This window comes from Heterodontus francisci, chromosome 18 (assembly GCF_036365525.1).
Source record: "Heterodontus francisci isolate sHetFra1 chromosome 18, sHetFra1.hap1, whole genome shotgun sequence".
Taxonomy (NCBI): Eukaryota; Metazoa; Chordata; class Chondrichthyes; order Heterodontiformes; family Heterodontidae; genus Heterodontus; species Heterodontus francisci.
Genome location: NC_090388.1, coordinates 6,108,179 through 6,134,731, shown reverse-complemented (window position 1 = coordinate 6,134,731; position 26,553 = coordinate 6,108,179). Strand labels below are relative to the sequence as shown.

Sequence of the window (26,553 nt, the reverse complement as noted above, 5' to 3'; positions counted from 1 at the left end):
TTGCTTTTATACAAGGACAGAAACCATTTGGTTAGAGTTGTGAAGCAAAAAGGGTATGATCATATTACTGGGGGTATTCAAAGGCCTCCAAATAGTGAGATAGAGGAGCAAACCTGCAGGGAAATCACAGATGTGCAAGAACTATAAAGCAGTGATATTGGGGGACTTTACATTACCCAAATATTGATTGGGATAATTTTAGAGTAAAGGGAAAGGAGGGGGAGGAATTGCTAAAATGTGTTCGAGAGCATTCTTGATCAGTTTGTTCTTGGCCCAAATAGAAAGGAGGCATTGCTGGATTTGTGCGGGGAAATAAGGTGGGCCAAATGGACCAAATGTCTGTGGGGGTGCACTTGGGTAAGAGCGATCATCATATCATAAGGTTTAGATTAATAATGCAGAAAAGCAAGGAACGATGTAAGGTAGAATGGCTAGATTGGAAGAGGGCTAATTTCAACATGATGAGAAGGGATCTAGCCAGGGTAGAATGGAGCCAAAGACTGACAGGAAGAGCTATATCTGAACAATAGGTTAGTTTAAGGATGCTTCAGGTACAGGTAGGTACATTCCAACAAGGGCGAAAGGTAGGGGAGCCAATAACTGGGCTCCTTGGATGATGAGGGAGATAATGAAGAAACAAAAAATGAATGAACTCATGAAGTTAGAACCAGGCCCAGTACAATGAGTGGAGTGGAGGGGAGGTGAAGAAGAAAATAAGACTGACAAAGAGAGAATATGAGAATAGAATGGCAGGCAATATAAAAGGGAACCCAAAAATTTTCTACCAACATGTATATAGTAAGCGAGTAGTAAGAGTGGAGTGGGGCCTATAGGGACAAAGAGGTTAATATATGCTTAGAGCATGGGGCAAGGTTAATTTACTTAATGAGTACTTTGTATCGGTGTTCCCCAAGGAAGTGGAATCTGGCAACATATCAGTAGAAGCGGAGAGAGTGGAGGCAATGGATAGGGTAAGAATTGAGAAGGGGGGAGGTACTAAAAAGGCTGGCTATGCTTCGGGTAGATAAGTGACCTGTTCCAATGGCTTGCATCCCAGGTTGCAAAAGGAAGTGAGGGTGGAGATAGTGGAAAGGTTTGCCATAATCTTTCAATCTTCACTGGTTATGGGGAGGTGCCAGAGGATTGGAGAGTGGCAAATGTGACAGTTATTCAAGAAAGTGGGTAAGGATGATCTTAGCAACTACAGGCCAGTTAGTTTAACATCAGTGGTGGGTAAGGTTTTAGAAACAATAATCAGGGTTAATATCTATGGACACTTAGCGGTTTGAGTTAATTAAGGATAGCCAGCATGGATTTGTAAAAGGCAGAGCATGCTTGACTAATCAAATTGAGATTTTTTTGATGAAGTAATAGGGAAGGTTGATGAATGCGGTGGATGTTGACTATATGGATTTTAAGAAAGCATTTGATAAGGTACCACATAAAAGGCTGGTTAACAAAATTGAGGCTCATGGAATAAGAGGGTCAGTGTCCAATTGGATAAAAAAATTGGCTTAAGAACCAAAAACAGTGACTCATAGTAAATGGTTGTTCAGACTGGAGGAAGAGAGATAGTGGTGTTCCCCAAGGCTCAGTGCTCGGACCACTGCTTATTTTGCTATCCATCAATGACTTGGATATTGGAATACAGTAGAATTTCAGAAAAAAAAAAAGCAAAATGCTGCAGATGCTGGAAATCTGAAACAAAACAAAAAGTGCTGGAAATACTCAGCAGGTCTGGCAGCATCTGTGGAGAGAAGCAGAGTTAACGTTTCAGGTCAGTGACCTTTCATCAGAACTGGGAAAGAGGTTTTAAGCAAATAAAGTGGGGGTGGGGCAAAAGAGTACACAAGGGAAGGTGTTGATAGGACAGAGGGTCACTGAGAATAACTGACCAGAAGGTGATGGAGCAAAGGTGTTAATGGTGTGGTGAAAGACAAAGTGTTCGTGCAGAGCGGGTGTTAAATGACTGAATAACGAACAGCCCTGGCCAAGAGCACAAACATGAAAAAAAAAACAGTGGGCAGGCACATGGTGAAAAACTGAATAATGAAACAAACTAAGATAAAATAAAATTTAAAAAAAGGGCCAGTCATGCTCTGAAATTATTGAACTCAATGTTCAGTCCGGCAGGCTGTAGCGTGCCTAATCGCTAAGTGAGATGCTGTTCCTCGAGCTTGTGTTAATGTTCACTGGAACACTGCAGCAAGCCCAGGACAGAGATGTAGGCATGAGAACAGAGAGGGGGGGCGGGGGGGGTGTTGAAATGGCAAGTGACCGGAAGCTCGGGGTCATGTTTTCGGACTGATCGATGGTGTTCCACAAAGCAGTCACCCAGTCTGCGTTTGGTCTCCCCAATGAACAGGAGACCACATTGTGAGCAGTGAATGCAGTATTTAATGCATTTAAATGCATTTAAAACAAGTAAAATGAATCGCTGCTTCACCTGAAAGGAGTGTTTGGGTCCTTGGATAGTGAGGAGAGAGGAGGTTACACCCCCTGAGATTGCATGGGAAGGGGACGAGGTGTCGGGGGTGATGGAGGAGTGGACCAGGTTGTTGTAGGGGGAATGTTCCTCTGGAATGCTGATGGGGAGGAGAAGATGCGTTTGGTGGTGACATCACACTGGATGTGGCGGAAATGGCGGAGGATTTCAAAATTTGTCGATGGCACCAAACTTGGAGATACGGCAAACCGTGAGGGTGATGTGAACTGCCTGCAACAGGATATAGATAGACTAGCAGAATGGGAGACAGGTGGTGGATAAAATTTAATACTGACAAATGTGAGGTGATGCACTTTGGCAGAAGGAATATGGAGAGGCAATATAGACTTAATGGCACAGTTCTAAAGCGTGTGCAGGAACAGGGACCTGGGGGTGCATGTGGATCAATCTTTGAAGGTGACTGCACATATTGAAAGAGTAGTTAGTAAAGCATATGGGATCCTGGGCTTTATAAATGGAGGCATAGTGTACAAAAGCAAGGAAGTTACGCTGATCCTTTATAAAGCTCTGGTTGGGCCCCAACTGGAGTATTGCGTCCAGTTCTGGTCACCACACTTCAGAATGAATGTGAGTGGGTGCAGAGGAGATTTCCCAGTGTTTCCAGGGATGGAAGATTTTAGTTACAAGGTTAGGTTGGAAAAGCTGTGTTTGCTCTCCTTAGAGTGAGAGATATTGAGGGGAGATTTAATAGGGTTGTGCAAGATTATGACAGGCTTATATAAGTTAGACAAGGAAAAACTGTTCCCATTAGCAAATGGTACAAGGACTAGGGACATAGATTGAAAGTTTTGGGCAAAAGATGCAAGGGAAATTCTGTTTAGAGATACAGCACTGAAACAGGCCCTTCAGCCCACCGAGTCTGTGCTGACCATCAACCACCCATTTATACTAATCCTACACTAATCCCATATTCCTACCACATCCCCACCTGTCCCTATATTTCCCTACCACCTACCTATACTAGGGGCAATTTATAATGGCCAATTTACCTACCAACCTGCAAGTCTTTTGGCTGTGGGAGGAAACCAGAGCACCCGGAGAAAACCCACACAGACACAGGGAGAACTTGCAAACTCCACACAGGCAGTACCCAGAATTGAACCCGGGTCGCTGGAGCTGTGGTGCTAACCACTGTGCCACGAAATGAGGAAGCACATTTTTACGCAGCGGATACTAATGACCTCCACAAGGGTAGAGGAAGCGGAGATGATCAGACTTCAAAAAGGAGTTGTATGGCCACCTGAAAGACACTGTCTTGCAGGGCTACGGGGATTGAATGGGGGAGTGGTCTGACTGCATAGCTCCATGAAGAGCTGGCATGGACTCGAAGAGTCATAGAGAGATACAGCACTTTGGCCCACCGAGTCTGTGCCGACCATTAACCACCCATTTATACTAATCCAAATTAATCCCATATGTCCTACCACATCCCCACCTTCCCTCAATTCTCCTTCCACCTACCTACACTAGGGGCAATTTGTAATGGCTAGTTTACCTATCAACCTGCGTCTTTGGCTGTGGGAGGAAACCAGAGCACCCGGCGGAAACCCACACGATCACGGAGAACTTGCAAACTCCGCACAGGCAGTACCCAGAACTGAACCCAGGTCGCTGGAGCTGTGAGGCTGCAGTGCTAACCACTGTGCCGCCCCCCCAATGGCTGCCTTCTGTGTTGTAAATGACTCCATGACTCTCTGAAATTAGATGGGCACTTGAAGGTAATAAACTTGCAGGGCTTTGGGGTTTGAGCAAGGGAGTGGGACTGACTGGATTTCTCCACAGAGAGCTGGCATGGACTCGATGGACTGAATGGCCTCCTTCTGTAACTCTTAATAATTCTGTTCAGGTCTGTTTTCTTTTTTCCCAGGTGTTAATTCTGTACTGATCTGTCTATTTATTTCTGTGCTGTATGCTGGTTGTATTCTTGATTTGCTTTTGCCCTGCTGCTGGGGTTTGTGAACAGGTTACTTTTGGCTCAATGATGTCATGTTTGGGCTGGTTTGAAATGCGATGTGGGATCAATTAATGACTTCTGGGTGTTTTGAATGGGGTTTGTGGAATTGTTTCCACTATTGAGTCTCTAGATATAGGCATGCGAGAGATGGTTCACTAACAGTTCCTGTGACTCCAGAGACTATAACTATGGTAATTGCTTACTGAGATGACACAGGGCTTGGAAAAAGGCCCTTGTTTATTGGAAAAATGAAGAAGACATCAGCATGTCTTTTGAGTCTCAGAAACTAGGGCTGCATTTTCATTCACAACTCGCCCTCTGTGTTCATTGACTAACACTGGCTCCTGGTCCAGAAATGCCTCTATTTATAAATTTCTCATCCTTGTTTTCAAATCTCACCATGAACTCACCCCTCCCTCTCTCTCTCATCTCCTCCAGCCCACAACCCTCCGATATCTGACCTCCTCCAATTCTGGCCTCAAGCCTCCCCAACTGACGGCCGTGCCTTCAGTTGCCTAGGCCCTAAGATCTGGATCTCCTTCTCTTAAGCCCCTCTGCCTGTCTGCCTCTCTCTCCTCCTTTATGACACTCCCTAAGACCACCTCTTTTACCCATCTAATATCTCCTTGTGTAACTGTCAAGTTCTGTCTGCTAACACTCCTGTGAAATGCCTTGGGACCTTGTACTGCATTAAGGACACTATACAAATGCAAGTTGGAATCAAGTTACAACACAGGAGGAGGCCATTCGGCCTATCGTACATGCCAGCTCTTTGGTAGAACTAGTCCCAGTCCCCTGCTCTTTTTCTCCCCCAGAGCACTGCAAATATTTTTCCCCTTCAAATGTTTATCCAATTCCTTTTGAAAGTTATTATTGAATCTGCTTCCACCGCCCTTTCAGGCATCACATTCCAGATCACAACAACCTGCTGTGTAAAATAATGCTTCCTCATGTCGCCTCTGGTTTTTTTTGCCAATTGCCTTATATCTGTGTCACCTGGATAACAACCCTCTTGCCACTGCAAACCGTTTCTCCCTATTTACTCTATCAAACCCTTTCATGATTTTGAACACCTCAATCAAATCCCCTCTTAGTCTTCACTGCTCTGCAGAGAACAAACCCAGCCTCTCCAGTCTCTCACTTAACTGAAATCCCTCATCCCTGGCACCATTCTAGTAAATCTCTTCTGCACCCTCTCTAAGGCCTTCACATCCTCCCAGAGGGAAGTTCTTTATGATGGACGCCTTCTGCACAATCTGCTGGTCACCAACTAGGCTCTCTGTGTTCTGACCATCGGTGCAAGATGGATTCTTTATCTGTGAGCAGGGTTGTGCCAGCTGAAGATTTTAGTGGTGCTTTCACCTGGTGGGAAGGTCCATATACAGAGCTCAAGGATTTCATATCTTGCATATCTGCCTATGTTTGTATCCTCACAGCGAGTACGCTCCTCCAGTTGTTTTACATGGCTCTGCGGTTGTGTGCAGAGTGCTGGAGGCTTCCCTGTATGTAGATTTTGTAGCCTGGTCATCATGCAAGCAATAGATTGTAGCAGGAGTGTTTTTTTTTGAAGAAGCCCTTGGATTTCCATGTCATTTTCATCAAACCAATTTTGATTTCTTCTGGTTGAAAAGCCAACCACTTCTGCACTTGTTTCTTGTAGGGTGGATTTCAACTGCTCTGCTGGGTTAATATCACTGCCCAGAATCAGGTCACTGTCTTCAAGCTTGCTCTGGGAAAATTGCTTTTACGTCTGATAGATAGAATCTGTGGACTTTGTAGTTTCTTTGTTTGCGGACCTTTCCTATTGGGTGATGCTTTGATTTCTGAAGGTTTAGCTCGAACCAGCCTATGTTCGGTGTATCAGTCAGCACTGGGCATAACTGTGGTTTGTAGTATGTCCTGTATGTCACGTTGGCACACCAGAATATAATCTAAAAGGTGCCAGTGCTTTGAGCATTGATGGTTCCAGATGGTCTTAATTCTGGCTTTCTGCTGGAATAGTGAATTTGTGATGTTGAGTTCATGGAGAATTCCAGCAGAAGTCGACCATTGTGATTACAGTTGCCAATGCCATGGCTGCCCAAGACACCTTGCCAATGATCTTGGTCACGTCCAACTCTTAAGTTGAAGTCTCCAAGAATCTCCAAGCTTATCCTTGGAGTCAACTTTCAGTAAAAGGTTGTGCAGGTCACAGTAGAGGCCGTCTTTAATTGCTATCTCGGCTTGTAAGATAGGAGCATATATACTCAATGGTGGTGAACTGGTTCTCCTGGATTGGGGATATGAGTCGGTCAGAAAAACCAAAGGGGAGGTTCTGAAGCCTGCTGGCAATGGGGTTCTTAATCATAAATCCAGCAGCTGAGGGGTGTTATTCATCTTTACCTTTCCCTGAGTAGAGAAGTGTATATCCTGCTCTGTGAAGCAAACTTCACTGAGAGCTGTGATGTCAATGTGCAGTCGGGTGAGCTCTCTGGCTACGAGTGTGGAACGTCTTTCAGGGTGTCTGTGGTCATCTAAATCTGATATTGTGCGAACGTTCCAGCACACCAGTTTGAACATGTTTTGTCTGTTTTTTGATTTTTTTTTTATTCCTACTTTCTTTTGCACTGCTGTAGAAGATGCCTGTTGGCTATGGTAAGCCAACCAGGTGAGTTGAGATGAGAAATATTTGGGCCACCTTTTCTAGGTCTGTCTCCATTCAGCACCAACCGTGATACCCCTAGCCCAAAGCTCTTTGGTCAATCAGGATGCTGCTGGATGATGATGATGATGTCTCTGGTCAATAGTCAAACGTCCCAAACTACCGAACTGCCTACAAGCAGGATTGAAGCTGCAGCCAGTGCTATCATGCCTCTGCCATTTTTGCCTCTTTCCCCCATCACTGGAAGACTTTTCTTCCTGCCTGTGCTAAGTCTGTTTAATATGGAAATCAGCTTGCGCAGACTAATCCCACTCTTAAGGCTGCATCTCTCTTTACAGTAGCTCAGCAGGCTGTGGCTGGATAGAGACTGAATTTTGTAACTTTATGCTTCCACCTACACTGCTTACAATGCCGCCTATCTTTTTGTGTCATCAGGAAATTTGGATATGTGGCTTTCTATTACATCTAAGTTGTTAATCAATACAGTGAATAATTGAGATCCCAACATCGATCTTTAAGGAACACCGTTAGTCATACCCTGTCTATTCTCCATACTCTGTCTCCTGCTACTCAGCCAATTTCCTAAATATTTGGTGCAAAACTGAAATTACCTCAACGTTAATCCTGCAGTCTAAAAACCCGTTCTAGATTAGGAAAAATGTGCTGGCATCATCAGGAATAAAGACCCACCTCTTGGAAATTACAACACTTCAGCACAAAATCCAGGCTGTGACCCTCCAGTGCAGTGTCAGAGGTTCCGCCTTTCAGATGAGGCATTAAACCAGCCCCTACTAGTCTTTATCCTCCCCGTGAGCGGTGGTCCTAAAGCTGTATCCCCCACCCCGTCCCCATGTCCCTTTCCATTCACCACCTGACAAACCTATTTACAAATGTTGATGTGGCCTCTGCTAGTGCCACTAATCAGGTCATGCATGCCATACCCTCCCATACACCACACCGCCCATAATCAATTAAGTTATTCCATGAGTAATGAGACCAATTTGTTTTCTTGGTATTTATTTATTTGTTTATTTTCTAGACAAGTGCAACTAGAAAAAGCCATGGAGCAGGAAGGATTGGCTGATGAAGATGTAAGTTCATTCTCAATGGGTTTATAGCATTATTGGCAAAGTTAATAGATACTGTAACGATGTTGTAAATTTATCACTTTGAGTGCAGGCAGATTCTTGTCTTGGACTCTGCCAATTAATAACCCCCTTTTTAAGATGATAAGGAAATCTATAAAAATGGCTTTAAATTGCAATGTTATGCACTGTTCAATCCTCATGGGATTTAAAAATTTAAAGACTTGCATTTCTGTAACACCTTTCCCGACCTCAGACGTCCTGAAGAACTTTACAGCCAATGAAGTACTTTTGAAGTGCAGTCACTATTGTAATGTAGGAAATACCAATTTACGCACTGCAGGATCCCACAAACTGCAATGTGATAATGACCAGTGTTATGACCAGGTGAGAAAGGGGTCTAGGGCTTCCCTCTCAGCGTTTGTCTGGTTTAACTGTAAGAGTTTAATTTTAAAAAGTGTTTTAGCTCCTTTGTTCACTGCTTTCCAATTGTAAGGCAAAGAAATCAATCAGACAGGTTTTCTTAGATTTGAACCAGAAAGGTGGAAGTTTATTAATCATAAACTGTAATTTGGTTAACCGCTACGAATATGCGATGCGACCACGTGAGCATGCATACACGATAAACACACACGCAGATAGAGACAGAAGTAGAAAGAATAAAGGGGAAAAGTTTGAGGCAATAGCTGGGATTCTATTTATGGTCCTTTGAGTTCAATGTAGAGTCTTTGGTTACCGGTAAATCTTGCTGTTTCATTGGGGCCCAGTGCACGCTTTAAAACTTGTTTCGATGTAGGAATATTTTCTCTCGAGGTTTAAGTGACTTCAGTGGATCTGGAGATTAGTGAGGGAAAGAGAGACTCTCTTCTTCCAAGTTCAGTTCAGTTGCAGTCTGCAGTCTGACCCAAACTGTCGTGTGAGCAGTTCAAAACCAGACCTGGGCCAGCAGGTTAGTCATGTGACTTGCTTTTTTTAAACAAACTCCTGCATTTGTGGATTCCAAAGCTCTCGGTGGGGTGTAGTGCTATCCCTTATACTGACAAGATATGGGTCACCATTGCCCAGACCAATCTCTGTTAATTGAATCAGTGAGAAGTTCCCATTGTCTTTTCCTAGGTGACTGTCTCTTAGAATGCAAATTCTTTCCAGCCATTGCTGATCTCTTTAAACAAGTCATCGCTTCACTCCGGCAACAGTTTAAAATTAATGTTCATGTGACAAAATTAATCTGCCTCATTCTTGGCAGGTGGGGATCTTCATGACACCAGACAATCAGTTTTTAGTGATGTTGGCTGTGAGTCAGGACACTGGGGAGAACTCCCCTGCTTTTCCTTGAAATAGTGGACGTGGGATCTTTTACGTCCACGTGCAATTTGGTGTCTCATCTGTAAGATGGCGCCTCCAACAGTGCAGCACTCGCTCTCCGTGCAGAACTGAGGATCAGCTGAAAATAAGGGGGAAGGTGTTCAGTCAACCATGAACAGCTGATCTTGTCCTTGCTGAGACAGAGTCTATCGAAACAGGGTGAAAGTTTGGTGTGTGGGTGGATGTACTTCTGCTTATACATATGTAAATAAAACAAAAAGAAACTGCAGATACTGAAATAAAAACACAGCGGCTGTCATCCGCATCTTGAGAGATTATTGTTTCACCACTGACCTTTTTGTTTAGAGCTGGGAATTTGAAGGTAGACTGGGCTTTTCCTGGGACTGAACAGAAATGAAGGGGCCACAGAGGAAAGGAAGAAGAACAAGTGTGGAATTAAGAATGCCAACTCCTGTCCGAGGCGATGCATGAGTTGAGCAACAGTAATTCTTTAGAAGAGGGACCTAGGTGTCCTTGTGCATGAATCGCAGAAGGTTGGTCTGCAAGTACAGCAAGTAATTAGGAAGGCAAATGGAATTTTGTCCTTCATTGCTAAAGGGATTGAGTTTAAAAGCAGAGAGGTTATGTTGCAGCTGTATAATACTGGTGAGGCCGCACCTGGAGTACTGTGTGCAGTTTTGGTCTCCTTACTTGAGAAAGGATGTACTGGCACTGGAGAGGGTGCAGAGGAGGTTCACTAGGTTGATTCCGGAGTTGAGGGGGTTGGCTTATGAGGAGAGACTGAGTAGATTGGGATTATATTCATTGGAGTTCAGAAAAATGAGGGGGGATCTTATAGAAACATATAAAATCATGAAGGGAATAAAGATACAAGTAGAGAGGATGTTTCCACTGGCAGGTGAAGCTAGGACAAGAGGGCATAGCCTCAAGATTAGAGGGAACAGATTTAGGACTGAATTGAGAAGGAACTTCTTCACCCAGAGAGTTGTTAATCTTTGGAATTCCTTGCCCAATGAAGTAGTTGACACTTCTTCAGTAAACGTCTTTAAAGCTAAGGTAGATATCTTTTTGAACAATAAAGGAATTAAGGGATACGGTGAGAACGCGGGTAAGTGGATCTGAGTCCACGAAAAGATCAGCCATGATCTTATTGAATGGCGGAGCAGGCTCGAGGGGCCGGACGGCCTACTCCTGCTCCTAGTTCTTATGATCTAAGGTAGAAAGTGGTGATAAACCAGTCGATGCACTGTCTGAGGTGCCATCTTTTCAGATAAGACATTAAACCAAAGCCTCGTCTGACCTCTCTGGTGAATGTAAAAGATCCCACGGCCGCTATTTCAAAGAAGAGCAGGGGTGTCCTCCCCGGTGTCCTGGCCAATATTTATGCCTCAACTAACATCACTAAAACTGATTAGCTGATCAGTTGCTGGTTGTGGGAGCTTGCTGTGCACAACATTGGCTGCCGTCTCTCCTACATTACAACAGCAATTTAAAAATAAAAGTGCTTCGTTGGCTTTGTGATGCTGAGAGATTGTGAAAGATGCTGAAGAAATTCGAGTTCTTCTTTTAGAACGCAAGGTTGTTGCTGCAATATCTGGCCTTTATTTGGTGAAATCCTGCTGGAGCCATGGTGGGAATATTCTGGAAAAGCAATGGATTTTTGATCCCTTTTTTTTTCTTTCCCTTCCAATACGTACTTTGTGTCTAGAGACAACATTTTGAGCTTGTATAATGGGAGGGTGAAGAGTTGGTGGTAACAGGTCTATCACTGGTGATAGTTGTTGTGGGAACTGTTTGAAATGATAAAGGAAAGAATTTTGTGCGACAAACATCTCCCAGGATGAAAGCACATTGGCTTAAGCACATTTGTTATAGAATATTTGTCTTGGGACACTCCCGGTGACAGCACTGAGTTGTGGGTATTTTCAGATCTTGTGCTTTCTTGGCCAATGTTTACATCAAGATAAGTCCAAACCATTTTGAACTGAAATGAATGATGGGTGTACCTGATAAGTGAAACTTTCTGTGCCTAGGATGGAAATCCTGGAGGGAGTAAAAAGGAGATACTGGGATAGGGAGTCAAACAGAATGCGATTATTGGTGTTGCTTTCAGCAGTGTTTGGGTGTGTTCTGGTAAAGGTGCGGCAATATGAAAAGTCTGCATTATAGAGACTACATTTATTAATTGTGTTGTGTTTTCACCAGAAACAAATGCGGAGAACACAGCACGCCCAGAAAGAGACGGAATTCCTTCGGCTCAAGAGGACTAGGTTGGGTCTGGATGACTTTGAGTCTCTGAAGGTTATAGGAAGAGGTGCATTTGGAGAGGTTGGTCCAGTTTTGGTGTTTGTTTGTTTATAAGCTTCCTGGTTTTGCAACACCAATTCCAGTCACTTGAGATAGTAAGTCAATCATTTTAAGTGAACGCAAATAAATCACCTGCTTTTGTTGTAGACCTGCATCACTGAGCAGCACTGCCAAAGGCTCCTGGTACTGGAATTTGTTTCATTATATTTTGGGATGGATTCCATGGCACCAGATTAACAAACTAGTACACAAGGCATGTGTATTTGCTACTGGACTGCCCTTCCAAACCTGACCCCTCCACCACCTACAAGCACAAGGGCAGAAGGGGTATGGGAACACCACCACCTCCAGTTCAAACACCATCCCTAGCTCGACATATATCATCATTCCTTCATTGTGACGGGGCCAAAATCCTGCAGTTCCCTACCTAACAGCATTGTTGCAGCACTTTCACCACAGAGACTGCAGTGGTTCAAGAAGGCGGCCCAGCACCACCACCTCGAGGGGCAACGAGGGATGGGCAATAATGCTAGCCTTCCCAGTAACGCACATGCCCGAGCATGAATTTTTATAAAAGCTACCTCTTCAGGTGCTCTTGGAACCTCCAGAAATTACTTCCTCACCCTACTGGTGACTCCCTTGCTAACTACTAATTGGATAAACTCACCTAAACTGAGTGAAACAAATCAGGAAACTGCCAGGGGCAGGCAGGTGAGGTATCCCTCAGTGTGATTGAGATAGAGAGGGTAGAATTAACCAGGGTAATGAAAGGGTCCTTTTTTATGAAGTGATTGGTTTATTGCTCAGTTTCTAGCAGTTCAAAGGGCATTGAAAGTCAACCATTGGAATCACGTGCAATGTAGACTGGGTAGCGCAACAGGTTTCCACCCCTGAAGGACATCAGTGAATTAGTTTTGGGCCTTGGCAATCTAACGTCTTTCTGACGCCAGCCCATAAATTGCCAAATTCTATTGAATCTATTTCACAACTTGCCGCAGTGGGATGTGAACTCGCACCCTCTGAGCTGCTAGCCTAGTACCACACCCACTACGCTACTGTACCCATAAAGGGGGAAGCCTTTAAAGAATTGTACGCTTTTCATAATACTTTGGGGAAACTCCTTTTTCAGGTACGTCTTGTACAGAAGAAGGACACTGGACACATCTACGCAATGAAGATCCTTCGAAAGACAGATATGTTGGAAAAAGAGCAGGTAGGAAATCTGCTAAATAATAACAATCCCATCACACATTCTTGGTCATTACTACAGCAATAGTTTTAACCACCCATATCTAATGGGCATGGGGGTGTGCTCAGGTTAAAATAGGGACAGCCTACTCTGTTCCTTTTATCGGTATCACACTCCCAGGCATTGCAGATTAGACTGGGTTTTGGGAGGTGTGTCTTCATAAGAACATTTCAGTAAGAGCTGGAATAGGCCATTTGGCCCTTTTGAGCCTTCTCTGCCATTCAATATCATAGGTGATCTTCAACTCAACTCCACCTTCCCACACCATCCCCATATCCCTTAATTCCTTTAGTACCCAAAAATCTATTGACTTCTGTCTTGAGTAAACTCAACGACTGAGCATCCACTGCTCTGTAGGGTAGAGAATTCGAAAGATTCACAACCCCTTGAATGTAGAAATTTCTCCTCATCTTTGTCTAAAATGGCCGATTCCTTTATTCTGAGACTGTGAGCCCGTGTTCTAGATTCCCCAGCCAGGGGAAACATCCTCCCAGCATCTACCCTGACAAGCCCCTCAAGAATTTTGTATGTTTCAATGAGATCACCTCTTGCTCTTCTAAAGCCCAGGGAATATAGGCCTAGTCTACTCAATCTCTCTTCATAGGACAATCCCTTTATCCCAGGAACCAGTCGTTGCACTTTCTCTCGTCCTTTTAGTCTATGTCCTTCCTTCGGTACAGAAACCAAAACTGCACACAGTACTCCAGGCATGGCCTCACCGAGGCCCTGTATAAATATTGGTATTTTGACCCTTGACCTTGAGTCATGCGCAGTGCAGAGCAGAGAGAAAGCCGGCGGCAGGTGGATCCAGGATAGAAATCAATTGGCGTGATTAGTCCAGCAGTATTCCTTATTGTATCATGTGACGACAAGGATGATGGGAGGTAAATGAGATAATCAGCCTTTCTTTGCCCAGTAACTCCTATGTTCCATATTTAATACTTTTCTTATTTCTTTATCAATCGCAGGTGGCTCACATTCGGGCGGAGAGGGATATCCTCGTGGAAGCGGATGGTGCCTGGGTGGTAAAGATGTTCTATAGCTTTCAAGACAAGAGAAACCTATATTTAATTATGGAATTCCTGCCAGGAGGTGAGCCAATGCTTTATGACTTTGTCTTCAAGGTAACAGTGACCAGTTTCTGTCTCGCTACTGCTCTTCTTACACCTGGAAATGGGGACGGCAGCAAGTTGAAAAGCTCAGTGGGGCGAGGTGGAGATTTCCACAATCGGATTTTTTTTTTAAACTGATCTTGATTTAGGCAGCGATCGTCCTATCCAATAATATATCCAAATATGGAAATAAGGGTCAGCTGATCTCATCAGGGCTCTAAATGGTGTCAATGGTTGTTGTCAAAACTATTGTCGGATGAGGTGTTAACCTGAGGCCCTGTCTGCCCCTTTCAGGTTGACGTAAAAAGATCCCCTGGCGCTATTTCAAAGACGAGCAGGGGAGTTCTTTCCAGTGCCCTCATCAATATTTATCCCTTCACCAATATCACTAAAACTCAGGTAATCTGGACATTATCACAGTGCTGTTAGTGGGATCTTGCTGTGCCCAAACTGGCTGCCAAGTTTCAGATTTCCACTATCCTTTTGTAATAAGAAGTGCTTCCTGATATGGCCCTTGAAAGGTCTAGCTCTAATTTTATGGTTTATGCCCCATTCTACTTTATCAAATCCATCTTAAACAGCTGAATTAGTTTAACGCTTAATCTTCTATATTCAAGGGGACACAATCCCAGTCTATGAAACTGGTCCTCATAATTAACCCTTTCAGCCCCATATCGTTCTGGTGAACCCACTCTGCTCTTTCCGAGGCCAATACATCTACATCCTTCCTGAGGGCTTCAGTGACCAGAATGGAACACCGTATTCTAACTGGGATCTCTCTTTTGATTTATACCAGTGCAAATTACTGCAGATACTAGAAATCTCAAATAAAACAGAAAATGCTGGAAATACTCAGCAGGTCAGGCAGCATCTGTGGCGAGAGAAACCAAGTTAATGGGCTGCATTTCCCTGGCCCTTTGGAGATGGGCTGGAAGGTGGGAGGGCTGGTATTGTGTGTGGGGGGGGAGGGGGGGGGTGTGGGGGTGAAACCTGATGGGAGGACCTGCCACCTCGTGGGGAGATCACCAGGTAAAACCTTTTGGGTTCGGGGGAGCCCTTCAGGACCAATCCCCTGAGCCAGTAGCTCTTGGAGGGTAGTTGGGTGGGGTACAGGTGCAGGCCGCCATCCTAAATTGCACAACGGCTCCAGCATGTCGCCGGCAAAATGCCGCCCCAGGGTCCTGCCACCCACTAGAGCGGGGTCGACTCCGGCTTTCGGTCCCGGCAGCAGGACTTGACCCCCAACGTCAAAATTTTAGCCCAGTGTTTCAGGTCAAGGGCCTTTCATCAGAACAGGGAGTGTTGCACTGTCGGAGATGCCGTTGTTCTGGTGAGACATTAAACTGAGGCCCCGTTTGCCCCCTCAGGTGGACGCAGGAAGATCCCACAGCCTCTCTTCAAAAGAAGAGCAGAGGAGTTTTCCAAGTGCCTTGGCCAATGTTTATCCCTTAACCAACTTTGAGCTGTAGTGTTCACTCTCTTTGTTTCTCTCTGCAGAGTTTTATCACTTCCACCCCTTTGTATACCAGCCCACTTTAGATAAAGACCAACATTTCATTAGCCTTTCTGATTAGCTTTGGTACCTGTTTTGCTATCTGAATTCTGGACAGAAAAAAAACTCAGTGGCTATTGGAAACCTAGTGACTAACTGACCCTGTAATTTAAAAAAAAAAAGACAATGGCTCAGGATTTTCTTCTTGTCAGCCCAGCATTTACACAGGGATCACACCCTGCCCTGTTATGGGATGTGGGTGTCACTGGCAAGGCCATCATTTATTTCCCTAATTGCTTTTGAGAAGGTGGCAGTGTACAACTGAATGGCTTGCTCGGCCATTTCAGAGGACAATTAAGAGTTAACGACATTGCTGTGGGTCTGGGGTCGCCTATGGACCAGGACGGTAGATTTTCTTCCCTGAGAGACATTTCTTTGACAATTTGGTAGTTTCATCGTCACCGTCCTGATGATTTTAATTTCAGATTTTATTTAGTTAATAGAATTTAAATTCCCCAGCTGCAGTGGTGGGACTTGAAATCATGTCTCTAGATGATAGTTTAGGTCTCTGGATTAGTAGCCCAGTCATATAACCACTCTGCTATCATTCCCCTTTTAACTTCACCAGTGAAAATTTAGTCTTTGGGATTGTCCTATGAGGAGAGATTGAGGAGACTGGGCCTGTATTCTCTGGAATTTAGAAGAATGAGAGGTGATCTAGAAACTGACAATTCTTTAAGGTTAGATGCAGAAAGGATGCTTCCCCTGGCTGTGGGGTCTGGAACCAAGGGATACAATCTCAGAATAAAGGGCAAGCCATGTTGGACTGAGATGAGGAGGAACTTCTTCGCTCAGAGGGTGGTGAATCTTTAGAATTCTCTGGCCCAAAAGGTGGTGGAAGCTCAGTCACTGAGTAAGTTCAAGGTAGAGATCAATAAATTTCTAGTTGCTAATGACATCAAGGGATATGGGGATAGTGCGGGAATATGGGATTGAGGTAGATGATCAGCCATGATCTAGAATGGTGGAGTAGGCTCAAAGGGCTACGCCTACTCCTATGTTCCTATATCTTTGGCCAGTTATTATTGAAACTTGCATGCGGGCTGGTTAAACCCAAAATAAATACTATCTCAAATAGTCAGGAGGTTTAAAGGATCTGGGACATGGAGTTCTAGAATGATGCAGCACAGAAGGAGGCTATTCGGTCCATTGTTCTTTTGTTGTAAATCAAGAACCTTTTTTACTCCACCTCAAAATCAATGTGTATGGGAGATGCACGCCCCTTGAACTCAATGACCGAGAATGTGCCTTGTGTTTTTCTCAGGTGATATGATGACATTACTCATGAAGAAGGATACACTGTCTGAGGAAGAGGCTCAGTTCTACATCGCAGAGACTGTGTTGGCCATTGACTGCATCCATCAATTGGGTTTTATTCACCGAGACATTAAACCAGATAACCTCCTTTTAGATATTAGGGTAAGTCCCCTCTCTCCCAAGGTGAAGACTATTTGTAATGGATCAGATTCCGTCCACTTGTCAGTTCATAAAGCTGGGTTGTTAAGTACCTGCACAGGCTTGATGGGCAGAATGGCCTCCTATGTTGTAGGATTTTATGATTCACTCTGTTATGGTACATACTGAGCTCTGTCGGTTTGTATAGAATTTCCAGCCCAGAACCATTCAGTCCAATCAATCTGCACTGGTGTTTATGCTCCACAGGAGCCTCCTCCCACCCCTACTTCATCTCACCCTGTCAGCTGTGCTGCAGACTTCTTCTGTATCATCTAATTCTATTCTTTAACCACCTTCCCCGCACCCCCTGTCTTCAGACTTTCAAAGTGAGGGGGACTTTTTGATCTAATACACAATGCTCTTGGGCAGGGGGAGCGGACCCTCAATCCCTGAACTCACCATCCCCTTTTTTTTTTTGCTGTTCCTGGACCCTACTGGGCTTGTTTTCTATTCCTCCTATTTTTCCATCCTTGGGACCTGTGGAATGTTGGCCCAATAGGTAATGTGGAGTCCACGTTGCATCTGGTAATGTGATGGCAGCAGGGCAGCCTTATACCCGCACATGGTAATTGCCGTAGAGACAGAACTGTAACTTATGTGTGCAGAATGGTAATTCTCTCTCTCTCCCTCCCTCACTCCCTCTCTCCCTCTGTGTCTCTCTCCCTGGCTTCCCCTCGCTCTCCCCCCTCAGGAAATTCCTGTTTAGAAACTTGTAGCTGAGATAATCCTTTAGTTTTTGCTCAATAGTCTGACTGCGATATCTCTGGTATTGCAGCCATTTCATGAGCGATGTGACCAATCGCAGCCACACAGGAGGTTGTGATTGTGAGGAAAGGGTGAATTCTGTTTTTGTGACTGATCATTTTTTGATAGGGACATGTGAAGCTCTCTGACTTCGGGCTGTGCACAGGACTGAAGAAAGCTCACCGGACCGAGTTCTACCGGAATCTCACTTGTAGTCCCCCCAGTGATTTCAGTAAGTTCATTCACAGAGCAAAATGATGGATTAGACTATTGGGGACCCCCACCCCCATGAATGGGATGCTTAATTTTTTAAAAAATTAATTGCATTATTTTCCCCACCAGCTTTTCAGAATATGAACTCGAAACGAAAAGCAGAAACATGGAAAAAGAATAGACGGCAGCTGGTGAGATATATTCTCCCCCCTTCACTGTGTTTTAATCACTTTGAAAGTGTTGTAATATTGAACCCTATATTCAGGCTTTATCCTTGTTTGACATACTTAGTTCTCAGTGTCGGTCGTGGCTCAGTGGATAGATAGTGGATAGCCAAAAAGACTTGCAGGTTGATAGGTAAATTGGCCATTATAAATTGCCCCTAGTATAGATAGGTGGTCGGGGAATATAGGGACAGGGAAGGATGTGGTAGGAATATGGGATTGGTGTAGGATTAGTATAAATGGGTGGTTGATGGTCGGCACAGACTCGGTGGGCCGAAGGGCCTGTTTCAGTGCTGTATCTCTAAATAAATCTAAACTCTAGTGTCCATGAGACTTGAGTACGTAATCTAGGCTAACACTCATAGTGCAGCACTGTCGGTGGTGCTGTCTTTTGGATGAGACACTTTTGCATGGGAACATCACTGCCTGCAAGTTCCCCCTCCAAGCCACACACCATCCTGACTTGGAACTATATCGCCGTTCCTTCACTGTTGCTGGGTCAGAATCCTGGAACTCCCTTCCTAACAGCACTGTGGGTGTACCTACCCCACATGGACTGCAGCGGTTCAAGAAGTCAGCTCACCACCACCTTCTCAAGGGCAATTAGGGATGGGCAATAAATGCTGGCCTGGCCAGTGACGTCTACATCACCAAAAACGAATTTTAAAAACACTAAATCAAGGGCCCGTCTGTCATCTGAGGTGGATGTAAAAGATCATGTGGCACTTTGGAGAGCAGGGGAATTCTTCTCATTGTTCTGGCCAATATTTATCCTTCAACCAACATCACTAAAACAGATGATCTCAGTATCCTATTGTTTGTGGGAGCTTGCTATGTGCAAATTGACTGCTGTATTTCCTACAATACAACACTTCAAAATTTGATTTGTTGGCTGTAAATTGCTTTAGGACATCCTGAAGCCATGAAAGCTCCTGTAGGAATGCAAGTTTTCATTCAGATGCTAAAATAGTTAACGGCTGATCTTGGGGCAACTAGGAATAGGCAATAAATGGGCCCAGCCAGTTCTCTGGCTTCCCGAAAACAAGTGACTTAAAAACCGAATGTTGGGAGTTTATGGTCCCTGTGTTTTTTTTTTTGTCACTTCAGAATATTTGTTCTTTTGTGGATCCTGGGTGATTTTATTTTTCATTCTGCTTTTTAGGCTTACTCCACTGTTGGCACTCCAGACTACATTGCCCCAGAGGTATTCATGCAGACTGGATACAACAAGCTCTGTGATTGGTGGTCCTTGGGCGTCATCATGTATGAAATGCTGATAGGTATGTCGCAAAGACCAATCGAGAACCTTTTTTGGTGTAGATCGCTGTTGTCCAATAGAAATCGCTGATTAGCCACCGGCATGGCTATGGCAACACCTTTTTTAAGCGCCAATTTTAGTAGAAAACGTCACAGGTAAATGTCCTTCACATGTATTTATTTATTTACCAAGCATCAGTAACCAAGTAAGTGAAGTCCTGGTAATGGTGTCGGAGCCAACCTTTGGGTCAGTGGTAGCATTCCTGCCTCTGATTTAGAAGGTGGAGGGTTCAAAACCCACTCCAGACAGTCCCAGCGAGTGGAGGCCAGAGCTCCAGCTCAATGCTGGATTGGCATCTGTTGGCATCCGTGTGTCCTGTCAGAGGAGCTGCTCCCACACCCCCCCCCCCCCCCCAACCCCATCGCATTGGGTTTTGGGAGATCAAAAATCTCCTCCCGCCATATAGGATCAACCGGTATAAAAATAGTGATGGCTGTGTAAGGAGTATTTGTGTCATGGCCTGTAAGACTGTATCAGCCTGTGAATTCTTCCACTGCTTCACGGTGAAGATACAAAAAAACTCTCAACAGTCAAAATACATTCATGCACCATGGCTGGAATTCTACACCCCCACCCCGGGAGTGTAAAATCATTTTTTATTCGTTTTTGTAGGATGTGGGCATCGTTGGCTAGGCCACCATTTATTCCCATCCCTAATTGTGCTTGAACTGAATGGCCATTTCAGAGTCAACCACGTTGCTGTGGGTCTGGAGTCACAGATATCACAGAACCATTACATTGCAGAGGAGGCCATTCGGCCCATCATGTCTGCACTGACTCTCCGAAAGAGCGATTCCCTCAGTTCCATTCCCCCACCTTCTCTTCATAACCCTGCACATTCTTCCTTTTCATATAACTGTCTAATTACCTTTTGAATGCTTCAATTGAACCTGCCTCCACCACGTTCTCAGGCAGTGCATTCCAGACCTTAACCACTCGCTGCGTGAAAAAGTTTTTCCTCCTGTCACTTTTGCTTCTCTTACCAAATACTTTAAATTTGTGCCCTCTCGTTCTCGATCCTTTCACGAGTGGGAACAGTTTCTCTCTGTCTACTGTGTCCAGACCCCTCATGATTTTGAATACCTCTATCAAATCACCCCTCAGCCTTCTCCAAGGAAAACAGTCCTAACTTCTCCGATCTATCTTCTTAACTGAAATTCCTCTTCCCTGGAACCATTCTCTTGAATCTTTTCTATACTCTCTCTCCAATGCCCTGACGTCTTTCCTAAATTGCGGCGCCCAGAATTAGACGCAATACTCCAGCTGAGGCCGAACTAGTGTCTTGTACAAGTTCACCATAACTTCCTTGCTCTTGTACTCTATGCCCCTGTTAATAAAGCCCAGGACACTATATGCTTTATTAACTTCTCTCTCAACCTGTCCTGGCACCTTCAATGGCTTGTGCACATATACACCCAGGTCCCTCTGCTCCTGCACCCCCTTTAGAATTGTGCCCTTTATTCTATATATTCTCTCCAAGTTCTGCCTACCAAAATGAATCACTTCACATTTCTCTGCATTGAACTTCATCTGCCACCTGTCTGCCCATTCCACCAACTTGTCTATGTCCTTTTTGAAGTTCTACACTATCCTCCTCACAGTTCACAATGCTTCCAAGTTTTGTATCATCTGCAAACTTTGAAATTGTGCCCTGTACACCAAGGTCTAGGTCATTAATATATATCAGAAAAAACAAGGGTCCCAACACTGATCCCTGGGGAACTCCACTACAAACCTTCCTCCAGCCCAAAAAACATGCATTAACTACTTCTCGATTTAGTGAGTGAATCATATCCGGGGACTCGTGCACCATCTGCCTAGTTTTCTTAGACTGCCTGGCGGTCACCCATTCCCTATCTGCCTGCATGCTCTTAACCTGCGGTGTGACCACCTCCCTAAACGTGCTATCCATGTAGTCCTCCGCCTCGCGGATGCACAACAGTGACTCCAGCCGCTGCTCGAGTTCCAAAACCCTGCAGCCAGTGACACTTCCTGCAGATGTGTTTCTCTAGGACACGTGGTGCATCCATGACTTCCCACATGCCACAGGCTGTACATTCCACTCGGCAGAGCTGCTCTGCCATACCTTAACTTTACAGACTATTTATTATAAGTAGAATAGCTTACCAGGTACTCACCAAACTGCTCCTTCCACTGCACCAAAGCAAGAACCAAATACTGGAGGGTTAAAAAAGTAGAAAAATGGAGCACCGCCTCTCTTCCCCCGCCCCCCTTCACTGAACTCTCCACTCACCAAACTTGAATCTCCACGCTCAGCTTGTAATCTGCACACTGTTTTCAGACCAGGTAAGGACAGCAGATTTCCTTCCCTAAAGGACATTAGTGAACCAGATGGGTTTTTACAACAATTGACAATGGTTTCATGATCATCATTAGACTAACTTTTAATTCCAGATTTATTAACTGAATTGAAATTTCACCATCTGCCGTGGTGGGATTTGAACCCATGTCCCCAGAGCATTAGCCTGGGCTCTAGCACTGGATTACTAGTCCAGTGACATTACCACTACGCCACCACCTCCCCTGGGGAGGTGTGCTGCTCCCCTCCACTGGTATTTTACCAGCAGCAGGGGATGTGGCAGGCTGCCTGCCCATCCTTCGGCCAAGTGAAGCCCTTGAATGGCCAATTAATGGTCATGTAAAGGCCTCTTCCACCTCCAGTGGTATTTTACCAGCAGCGGACCAGTAAAACCTGGCTGCCTCTGTGGGTGGAGGGCAGTGTCCTTCCTGATTTTAGATTTAGAGATATAGCACTGAAACAGGCCCTTCAGCTCACCAAGTGCCGACCATTAACCACCCATTTATACTAATCCTACACTAATCTCATATTCCTGCCACATCCCCACCTGTCCCTATATTTCCCTACCACCTACCTATACTAGGGGCAATTTATAATGGTCAATTCACCTATCAACCTGCAAGTCTTTTGGCTGTGGGAGGAAACCGGAGCACCCAGAGAAAACCCACGCAGACACGGGGAGAACTTGCAAACTCCACACAGGCAGTACCCAGAATTGAACCCAGGTCGCTGGAGCCGTGAGGCTGCGATGCTAACCACTGGGCATAGCTGATTGATTGCGGTGATCTCCGACTCCACTTGTCGTCTTCTCTGGCCTCCATTGCTAACTGGGTGCAGGTCAGTTGCAGTCCCAGCTGTGACTCCCACATTCTACCCTCCATAAACTTGAGGTCATCCAACATTCTGCTGCCCATACCTTAACTCGCACCAAGACCCGTTCCCCTTTAACCCCTGTGCACACTGACCTTCATTGGCTCCTAGTCAAGCAACATCTTGATTTTAAAAATTCTCATCCTTGGTTTCTAATCCCTCGTGGCCTCTTATGCATCGCTGATAATCGCTCCACCATTGGTGGCCGTGCCTTCAGTTCCTTAGGCCCCAAGCTCTGGAATACCCTCCTTACACCTCTCCACCTTTCTACCTCACTTTCCTCCTTTAAGACGCTCCTTAAAACCTACCTCTTTCACCAAGCTTTTGGTTATTTAACCTAATATCTCCTTTTGTGACTGTCATATTTAGTTTTATAATTCTCCTGTGAAGCACCTTGAGACTTTTTATTACGTTAAAGGCGCTATATAAATGTTAATTCTATGCACATGGAGCTTTAGCGTATTTAAATTCAGTGATTTAGCGAGCAGTCTACATATGACCATTGGCGTTTCTTTTTTTAATCTTGACTAAGCACATGTCCTCCACTTGCTTTCCATTGGTTGCCGAGACTGGCTTGTATTTCTGTCGGTTGCACCTGACCCACGGATCCCTTGCAAATAGTGATTGGGTTAAAGTTAACTTCCCAGACTTGCTTGGGTTGCTGGTGGGGACAGTTGAGGATGAGGTCTTCCCAGCCATTGGTCGAAAAAAATCTTTCCTTTGGTGCTGTCTCTGGTGTTGAGAAACATGCACACTGGGGATTGGTGAGACGACTGCAGCTCAAATTCTGCTCCGTCACTCAACACAGATCCCCACACTAAGTGGTCAAATATAGACCAGTGTTGTCCAATAAGATTTTGACGCTCACCAAACCTGTCGTGATCAGGTCACCAGATGATACAAAATATATGCAGTATTAATTAAACAAGCACAATCTTTTGAAAATTGGTTTTGAAGTTTTAAACCGTTAGCAATCAATACTGATATACACTCACTACCAGAGCCAGGAGAACAGCTTCGAAAGGGTTTTGCAATCCAACTGTTCTACAAAGCAAGCCTGCTGTATGTGCTCTCAAAGGGTGGTGACAATCTGTTAACTGAAGTGTTCTGTTTCTGACCGTGTGCTTCAGTTTATTTCATAAAAACAAATTTCTTCAAGGTAAACTGTCTATTTTATCAAAATTGATGTATTGGGAGACTTGGGGGAGGGAAAAGAATTGCCAAATCTCTACGTATTGGCTTCTGCCCTCTGACAGAGTATAAGCAAGGCAAGAGTCACTTGCCTTTTCCGAACACAGCACCCGGATATTTAATGGACCTTTTGATTCATGGCCAATCTCCTGTAATTGTGTAGTGCCTTATTCCCTTCAATAGCTCATTTCAACCAGTCCATTTAAGATGAAAGTGAAACACATTTGGATGTTGCTGCACTGCCCCAGTTGCCAAAATTGCATCTTTCAACCCTCATTGTCAGCCACACAGCACTGTTCATCGCTCATGCACCTCAACTGTTTGCCGAAAACTTCCAACTACCAGCTAAACAAAACCAAGCTCTTCAGTTAGCATCCCCTGTATCACTAGCTTACCCAAGAAAATTCTGAAAGCAATCAGACTGCTGTCTTTTCGAAGGCCAGCCCTGCTCTCTCAGCGCTTCAGAGTGGTCCGACAGATCTACATGTATCATCATTTAGAGACACTCTGAGAGAACGGGAACAATGGCAGACTCTTTTTCCTGTTTCACTGAGCAAGTGGCCCTTCAGCTTCCAGGTCACTAGAAACCCGACGACTGAACTATATTCTGATAAACACAGTCGCGGTCAGACTGATATCTGACTCTTATCTAACAGCAATGTGATTGATTCTTCCTTGCTTTCTTGGGGACAGATGACAAATAGCGGTCTAGTCAGTGACACCCATATCACACAAGATAAATGCACATGGTGTAGGGGGTAACATATTAGCATGGACAGAGGATTGGTTAGCTAACAGGAAGCAGAGAGGAGGGATAAGGTATGGAGGGAAGGTCTTACGAGGAAAGGCTGAGGGACTTGAGGTTGTTTTCGTTGGAGAGAAGGAGGAGGAGAGGTGACTTAATAGAGACATAAGATAATCAGAGGGTTAGATAGGGTGGATAGTGAGAGTCTTTTTCCTCGGATGGTGATGGCAAACACGAGGGGACATAGCTTTAAGTTGAGGGGTGATAGATATAGGACAGATGTCAGAGGTAGTTTCTTTATGCAGAGAGTAGTAGGGGTGTGGAACGCCCTGCCTGCAGCAGTAGTAGACTCGCCAACTTTAAGGGCATTTAAGTGGTCATTGGATAGACATATGGATGAAAATGGAAGTGTAGGTCAGATGGTTTCACATGTCGGCGCAACATCGAGGGCCGAAGGGCCTGTACTGCGCTGTAATGTTCTAATTCTTAAAAAAATAAGTGGGCCTTTTGGGTTGGCAAGCTGTAATTAGTGGAGTGCCACTGGGATCAGTGCTGGGGCCTGAACTATTTACAATCTATATCAATGATTTGGATGAAGGGACCGATTGTAAGCTAGTTAAATTTGCCATTGACACCAAGCTAGGATGGAAAGTCAGTTGTCAAGAGGAGGTAAAGAGTTTGCAAAAGGATCTAGATAAGTTAAGTGCGTGGGCAAAAATGTAGCCGGAGTATAAATGTGGGAAAATGTGAACTTGTCCACTTTGGCAGGAAGGATAGAAAAGCTGTATATTATTTAAATGGAGAGAGAGATTGCACAACCCTGCGGCACAGAGGGATCCGGGTGTCCTGGTACATGAATCACAAAAGGTTAGTATGCAGGTACAGCAAGAGATTAGGAAGGCAAATGGAATGTTGGCGTTTATTGCAAGGGGAATTGAGTGTAAAAGTAGGGAAGTTTTACTGCAGCTGTACAGGACCTTGGTGAGACCACATCTGGAGTACTGTGTACAGTTTTGGTCTCCTTATTTGAAAAAGGATATAATTGTGTTTTAGAAGCAGTACAGAGAACTAATTCCAGAGGTGAAGCTCTGATTTTTATCAAGATAGGTTGGGTCCATACCCATTGGAGTTTAGAAGAATGAGAGGTGATCTTATTGAAACCTGTAAGATCCTGAGGGAACTTGGGGTGGGGGGGGGGTGGGGAGACTAGAACTAGTGGATGCAGTTTAAGAATAAGAGGCCCCTCGAGACTGAGATGAGGAGAAACTTTTTTTTTCTCAAAGGGTGGTTTAGTGTGTGGAATTCTCTTCCCCAGAGAGCAGTGGAGGCTGGGTCATTGAATTTATTCAAGGCTGAGTTAGATAGATTTTTGATAGACAAGGGAGTCGAGGATTATGGGGGGCAGACAGGAAAGTGGAGTTGAGATCACAACCAGATTAGCCATGATCTTATTGAATGGTGGAGCAGGCTCGAAGGGCCGAATGGCCTACTCTTGCTCCTAAGTCCTATATTCATACCCACTGCTGCAATTTCAACACAACGCAGTATTGTGTGTCTCTAAAAGTGAAGAGCATCAATTTGCCATATGTCTGTGGCTGATTTGCAAGTATATTGGAAAACACTGCTATAGCCTATAGCCATGGCTCAATGATTAGCACTCTTGCCTCTGAGTCTGGAAGTTGTAGGTTCAAGCCCCACTCTAGAGGCTTGAACAAAAAAAAATTCCCATCCGATACTCCCA

General features: G+C 44.7%; 1 protein-coding gene across 2 annotated transcripts in view; it reads left to right on the top strand.

Moving 5' to 3' along the window:
* The window catches only part of LOC137379403 (serine/threonine-protein kinase 38-like), a 106,575-nt gene that overhangs the window by 67,886 nt on the left and 12,136 nt on the right, over positions 1 to 26,553 (top strand). For both annotated transcript variants that reach the window (XM_068050167.1, XM_068050166.1), the window contains exons 3-10: positions 8,141 to 8,192; positions 11,718 to 11,840; positions 12,949 to 13,032; positions 14,037 to 14,160; positions 16,997 to 17,151; positions 18,061 to 18,163; positions 18,274 to 18,335; positions 19,531 to 19,648. In XM_068050167.1, coding sequence (XP_067906268.1) covers positions 8,141 to 8,192; positions 11,718 to 11,840; positions 12,949 to 13,032; positions 14,037 to 14,160; positions 16,997 to 17,151; positions 18,061 to 18,163; positions 18,274 to 18,335; positions 19,531 to 19,648 — 821 coding nt within the window. The remainder of the gene's footprint in view (positions 1 to 8,140; positions 8,193 to 11,717; positions 11,841 to 12,948; positions 13,033 to 14,036; positions 14,161 to 16,996; positions 17,152 to 18,060; positions 18,164 to 18,273; positions 18,336 to 19,530; positions 19,649 to 26,553) is intronic.